Source organism: Aptenodytes forsteri, unplaced genomic scaffold (assembly GCF_000699145.1).
Source record: "Aptenodytes forsteri isolate BGI_AS27 unplaced genomic scaffold, ASM69914v1 Scaffold20, whole genome shotgun sequence".
Taxonomy (NCBI): Eukaryota; Metazoa; Chordata; class Aves; order Sphenisciformes; family Spheniscidae; genus Aptenodytes; species Aptenodytes forsteri.
The window spans coordinates 3,577,173-3,584,408 of record NW_008795523.1 but is presented as its reverse complement, the minus strand read 5'-3'; the positions used below and the strand labels follow the sequence as shown (position 1 = coordinate 3,584,408).

The 7,236-nt window shown below is 39.5% G+C and overlaps 1 protein-coding gene across 1 annotated transcript in view; it reads left to right on the top strand.

The window, feature by feature from the left end:
* The window catches only part of CFAP206 (cilia and flagella associated protein 206), a 16,346-nt gene extending 11,059 nt beyond the window's left edge, over positions 1-5,287 (top strand). Inside the window, exons 10-12 of the mRNA XM_009281951.1 lie at positions 601-794; positions 1,853-1,996; positions 5,057-5,287. Coding sequence (XP_009280226.1) covers positions 601-794; positions 1,853-1,996; positions 5,057-5,287 — 569 coding nt within the window. The remainder of the gene's footprint in view (positions 1-600; positions 795-1,852; positions 1,997-5,056) is intronic.
* Positions 5,288-7,236: the final 1,949 nt, after the last annotated feature.

Sequence of the window (7,236 nt, the reverse complement as noted above, 5' to 3'; positions counted from 1 at the left end):
CTAATAATTCCTGACGTTCTTTTTGCTTTTTTGATTGCCACTGAGTAGTGCCATTTAGTATTTTCAAGGCACTGTCTATGATGATTCTAGGTCTTTCCTGGGCAATGACAGCTGAAGCAGAGCCTGCCACTGTCCTTGAGCTCAATTTGTGTTTTCCTATATAAGTTATTTGGCCTTTATTGACATTTTCTCTGTTAATTTATTGTCTAGCTTGTCAGCCGCTTCTTCTTCAGTTAATTTCAGTGTTATGCCCCTTGGTATAAATGGACTGCTGATCTGCAGTCAAATATTTGCTGGAGATCACAGGGGAAACATTTGTGGGTATGGGCAATGTTTTCTTACGCCTTTGCTATAGCTGTTTTATCTGTTGTTTTTCTGACAGACATGCACTAAGGCCTGCTGGATGTGAACTGATCAAAAGCAGTTGTACTGACTTAATGAAGTAGACTTTTCTATATTTAAAAAGCTTACTTTCAGGGATTTATTCTGATTTCAGAAAAAAAGGAGGGAAACACAGAATCTTGATTACAAATGTCTTCTGTATTGGATATCGTACTGTTCGGGGTTTTATTTTGTGGGGTTTGTTTTGGGTTTTTTTAGGAAATCCTGCTATTGGAATTTTAAAGCACAAGGAGAGATGTTATGTTTTCAGTTCCAAAGAAGCTGCATATATCTTCGCTCAAGACCCAGATAAGTTCATTCAACTGAATGTAGAAAAAGCAAAAGAATATGCAGAGCTAATTCAACTGCTCGAGCTTCGTCATCAGTTTGAATACCTTGCTCCATACGCACAGGTACACATTGCCCATGCCTCTTGCTGAACAGCTGTTGGGTCACTGGTTGGTCTGTCTTTTCTAGAACATACAGAGAACAGATGATACCCATCCTTAGAAAAGAAGTATAATCATCTGCCCATCATACAGAATGTCTGAAGGTCCATCTTCTCCAGGTCTTCAGGGTGTTGATAAGAAATGTTTTCCCTTAATGTTGTTCTCACCTTATCTCTTCATAGGAGAATATGTAGAGCCAAAGGACTGTGGCAGCGATAAAAGCTGTTCATCCTTAGCCTAGGAAGACCCTGTGTCTGATGTTTCTTTTCCTCATTTTTGCAAAAGTAGCTTAACGGGAGAGTAAATAAATGCAATAGAAGATAAGCCAGGTACCATGTTAACTGGAGCTTTAGCTCAGCAGTTCATCAGTATGTGCTGGATAAGGGTGTAGTGATATCTGGGGACAGGAATTATGGAATATATGACAAAATGAAAGGGGACTCATTAATAATGAATGCGACAGTGCTACCATGTGAAATCCAAAGACTTGATTTGGATTCATAGACATTCTCTGTGATACGTTGTGAACTCTAGGTCTCTAGCAATGCAGAGCATGTAGTCTTGAACTGGCCCTTGGTGAGAAAGATACGGTTTATATCCTGGCTCTGGCAGAGATGTAAGCACTTCTCCTAATTATGATTTGTGATTTTTAGTCTAGTCATAAAGATAAACTGAGGTGCCTGCATCATAAAACACTGGTGGCGGTGGTGGGATCCCCGTTTATCAAAATCCAATGATTAACGAACTCACCTGGGATGTGGGAGTCTGAAATTCAGCTGTGGCCTCTGCCTAAAGGGTTTTCTGTCAGAAATTAAATCCATCAAATACTTAATGGTTTCTTCCTTTTTAGCAGAGGCAGGGGGAACAAAAATATTTTTAATGTAAAAATCATTATCCACTTGTGGTTTGCAGGTTTGCAGGTTTTTATTTGCTTTTAAAAAGTAGCATATCCATATGCTGTTTTTCTTAGATGTCTGTATTCTTCTCATTAATGCCTTGCTTGGTTTTGGTTTTTCATCCAGGCCAGAAATGCAGGCAAATGTTTCATGAAACCCACCACAAAATGTGACAGTAGTACTCAAACTGATACTCATATCTTGCCTCCAACTATTGTGACGTCCTATGAATGGAATGAATGGGAACTGAGAAGAAAAGCTATAAAATTGGTCTGTATTGTTATTACCAGATTTTCATTGTTGGATAACAAAATACAGAATAAATTACTGTAAGCTTTTGTTCCTTGCACCATAAATCTAACCTTAATCAAAGATGCACACTTCCGTTACAACTGGCTCAATATTTTTTTCCAGGTATTTTCTCTCCGTATTTCTAGACTTTCTTATTCTCCCACTTTTTCCATATTTTTCCCCAATTTTTTGAGCAGTGCTTCCACTGCCATGTCCATTCATTCCAAATTTTTCATTTGCCTTCTTTAAGTAATGAGCGTTTGTTGATTAGCATTGAATTTTTAAGTTGTTTCTCTACACTCAAATAAATTTAACAGTTTGAAGATATTGCTATATACTTTCTTTGTAAAAAAAAAAGTTGCAGAAAGGTTTGGGTCAGGCAAAACTTTATTGCAAGTTGAGCGATTTATGTTAATATTCATCATCATCGGGTAAGAAGAGGAAAAAATGTAGTAACTGGCAGACGGAATGGTTAGGAATACCTTCGGATGTGTTTGACCCTGCAGAAGCTTTCTTTGAGCTGATTTATCCGTCCTCGAAAGATACCAAAGCATGAGGCCTTTTTTTTTTTCCTTTTTTTTTTGCATAGCGAAGTATTTTTCATTTTATCCTGATTCTTCATGTTTGCCAAAACCAATTCTGCTTTTTTTGAAAAGAAAAATTTCCCTCTTTCATGTAGGACCAATCCGGAGAGGTAAGAAACAGAGCAAGTAGGTTTTGTGTTGGGTATATAATCCAGAGGAAATGTTTGTTATACTATCATGATGATTTTCTGATGGATTGGAAATCACAGTCTGTCCACAGAAGGTTAGCCACATACATAAAAGCTTTTGAAGTAACAGTATATATTTAAAAAGCTTCTTTCTATGGTTTGCCAGGACATGCAGTTGTCAAGGTATAGCACCTGATTTTCACAATCCAGCCAAAATGAACAGGGAATATTGCAGTTACCAATATCAATTGGACACAGAATACTGCAGGGTTGATTTTTTTTTTTTTTTCTGTGAACAGATGCACTGTGGAGCCCTGTGGTCTGCTGTGCAGCCTGTTTCCTTTCTGTTGTTCTTCTTGCCATGAAATCTCCATCATTATATAAAAGGAAACCAAAGTTTTGGACTGAGAAGTCTTGCCAGTGTTAACTGGCTTATAAAGGATTCTAAGTAATAGTTGTTACTGAGGTATACAAAGAAGGCAATTAGGTTTACAAAAGGCCTAGCTAAAAGCCTCCTTTGCTTCTGTAATGGACAAAAGTACATAAATAAATGTAAGATGTGGTCAACGGTTTATCTTTAGCATAAGCAAAGGTGGATGTTTTCCAATAGCTGAGCATGGAGACCATTCACAAGCAAATTTGTAGCTCATTAGTTTGAAATGTTTAGAGAAAGTACTTTAAAGTACTAAGGGTGTTTTAGCCTCAACTGTCCATATGGGAGATTAGTGATGCCGAGTTGAAACAAAAAATCCCACATGCATGCAAAAGTGTTTTGTCTACAGTGACGACACTGAATTTGTGATATGGAGGTGATACAACATTTAGAATCAAAGCGCTAAAATAACAGAAATAGCTTACCAATGCATCTGTGAATTTGATACTTTTAGGGGAGCATCGGACATATTTGCAGGTTTTGTTAGAGGATGAGCTCAGACGCCTTGGGTTTTTTTTTCTGTGGTTCATACTTAGCCAGAAAACTTGCAGTGATAGGAAGTGTTAAAATATGAGTTTGTTAGAACACCTATGTGATGCTAGAAGTAAAATTTTCAGCTCACATTTGTTTCTCTGTGCAAGCATAGTTCCTTGCAATAGCATACATTCAGTTTTCAAGAGGGATAGACTTAACAGAGAAACAGTAGTATCTCATGCCTGCTCTTGTTTTAATTGTCATTAAAACCCTCAGAAAAAAAGACTAAAATATTGTCTTTCTTTCCATGCCGTCTCTTCTGTAAATTCCTTATTGTTCTTTTCTGTATTTTCCTTGATGACACTGTGCATAAGATTCAGTTGTAGATTAAGATACCAAAACGTGTCTGCATATAGGTGCTTCAACTTCCATTCCAGTCGATAGAGACCTAGCTAGTGGGGTCTGGAGAGTATTTTGACTCACGCTGATACCAACACCGAATTTGGCCAACATAATCACTCTCCAGCTTCCATTGACTCCAGTCTCCGCTGACTGGACTGGACTCCAGGGGCTTTCTCACTTACGTGAGGGGGTCTGGATCCCACCACATGAGACTGGGTTTTGTATATTTCGATGACAACATTATGTCATATGATTTACAGTGGTTTACATCATTGCTGACATAGAAGGCTCACTGGAATAAGGAACATTTTGTTGTTTCAAGTGCTGACTTTGTAATATTAACACTTTGTGAGAAGTGGTTTTGTTGTTGTATCTACAGTAGTTTCTGTGATGAAACAGAGCTTTAATCATAAATTACCTTACCTTCTTCCCCTTGCCAAGGGGTTAATAAGCAATGTCTTGAAAGAAGGCGTTTCTTCCCTTTTATCTGGTACTTTGTGACACCAACACCTAAACCTCATCACATTTGGTTTGAAACCAGACAAAGGCTTGATCCTGTACTTTGGTTATCCATAGTATTTGGGATCCTCAAGCTTCTTTTAGGTTTCAGATGCCCAAAGAGATTTATCTGCCTGCCATCCCATTCAGTGTCCTTTCTGACTGATTGAAATTAATTTGAAGCGCTGGAAGAGCTTCACATGAAAACAACATTTTATTCTAACAAAACAACAGCTCCGGCATTTAAGAAAATTTGAAGCACCGTGACCGAAGGAAAACACAAAAGCAGTAAGAGGCTGACTTAAAATTGTGAGGGCTACATACAGTGCTGTTCACGCATCCTGTTAGTTCGGGAGTTATCAAATCACAGTTGCAACCGTGTTGACGGTAGGGTGAAGTGGGCCACGTTCCAGGTTTGTGAAGCCCATAGGTGTAAAATACACAAACACACGTAAGTATACACTAGTGCTAAAATGTTTAAACAGAATTTTGCTTAATCTGATTCTTTTTGTGTCTTTAGGCCAATTTGCGCCGCAAATTAACTCGTGCCATGCAGACTGATCTCAGCCATATGAGAAGAGAGAACTCCACCCAAGTGTACTTGCCGAAAGATGTTAGCACCCAGACTAAGCGTGACAACTCAAGCAGTGTACCCAGACCACAGATTTTCTTGGAAGGTCTCCGAGGAGGATCATCTCCTACTACTCATATGGTCAAAGTAGACTTAACAAGAGCAGTAGATGAAACCTAAGTGAAAATGAGAAACCTAAAGATATATATTGAATGTGTATATAAAAATCCCTGCATATATCTGAATTAAGACACAAAAGATTTCACTGTGTCTGTTGATTCCAGGAGCAGTCGTTATTTCATTTACCTTATCTGTCGGGGCTGCTGACTGGCATTTAAGTGATAGAAATGATAAGCCTGAAACACCCAGATTTTAAACAGCAATTTAGAATCAAGATGTTCCCAAAGACTTTAACTCAAACTAACATTTAAATGTGCAGTGTGTGTTCTGGGATTTTCTTGAGGTTTTAATACAATGATTGCTTGCTGAAACACTGTCCTTAAGAGCCATGTCTTTGGTATGTGAAACGGATAATGTAAGGCAAATAGCTTTTATGAGATACAGGGCCAATGCTGCAGCTCCTACGGAGGCATACTTCCCATTGGTGTGAAACAAAACCGACCCCAAGAGAGTCACCCGAACGTCGCAGCTCCACCCTTAGTGCAGAATCGTCAAGAAGGTAAAACCAGCAAAACGTGATCAGTCTGGGTCCTCGGGCCTGTCCGTTTGTGCTGTCGTTATCCCAAGTGTCTTTGCAGGGCGGTAGGCGTTACGAGCGTAGGCCAAGGCAGGGAGGTCGAGAGGAGGGAATCTAGCTCGGATGGCTCTGGCAGCCTTTTAGGTCTCTAGTAATTTCTGTATTTGTTGGCTAAACAGCCTGCTGGTGAGCACACTGGAAACCATAGGAACTTGACTTCGGGGCGCCTTTCTGAAAGCTCTGTTTCACTTGCGTTTGAAAAACTAGAGCACAGCAGGAAAAGGTTTTTAGCTTTATTTCATTGTGGCAGTGAAATATGTGCCAGGTCTGATCAACGCAACTGCAGCTAGTATTTCTGTTTGTGAAAACCTGAATCATTTGAGCTTTAAGATGAAACATCTTCTCAAATGGCGGTAGGTGGTACTTTAAAACAGAGATACTTTTCACAACGACAAAAAGCTCCACAAATTATTATCGGCAAAAAGTCCAGGTGTGCAGCTGTGATGGCCATAGGGTGTACTAAGGTTTCTAAGGCTCTTTTTCGGTCAGGTGCAGCGTGGTGCGGCGTGGTTTCCTGGGTCATTGTTACACAAGCGTGTGACAATGGAGCTCGAAGATTCAAGCTGCTGGGTGATTTTTCGGTGGCATTGTGCAGGACAGCATTCTCTTTAACTGTCTCCAAGGTATCTGGCTTCACTTTTTGAAGTTATACAGCTGGGACAAATCCACAAGGCATTAAAAATAAAAGGAGCAGGAGGGGAGCACAGAAAAAACTTAGCTAAATGGTTTCTACTAGGCGATTTTCTCTTTTGTGAAAAGAAACTAATCAGTAGCAGCCAGATGTGCTGCTCCTCCATGTTTCTCAGTGATGAGCTGGCACTGATTTTTAGATTTATTAATAAAAACATGAATGCTAGTACCAGCTGCAGCTTTTTATTTTTTTATTCAGAGAAAATACCCTGTTGCTGCTTCATTAAATACTTTTTGTTGTTGTGATCTCCATGTATTTTTATCATCATTTGCTTTGAACCTTTTATGTTAAAGTTATCACTTTTAACGAACAAACTGGTATTTTAAGAATACGTAAATACATTTATTTAAAAGAAAACTGATAAGTGAAAATCCCTTTTATCCCACTTTTTTCTCTTCCATTTGGAGCAGCTCCTGCAGTATTGTAAAATACTGGGGAATACAACTGCAGTCATCTCAGTTTTGGCACGGCAGAAACACGTCAGTACGTGAGGGCTTACTACTGGCAATGAGAACTACATTAGGGAAGTGATTGTCCCCTGGACTCGGCACTGGTGAGGCCGCACCTCGAATACTGTGTTCAGTTTTGGGCCCCTCACTACAAGAAGGACGTTGAGGTGCTGGAGCGTGTCCAGAGAAGGGCAACGAGGCTGGTGAGGGGTCTGGAGAACAAGTCTTCTGA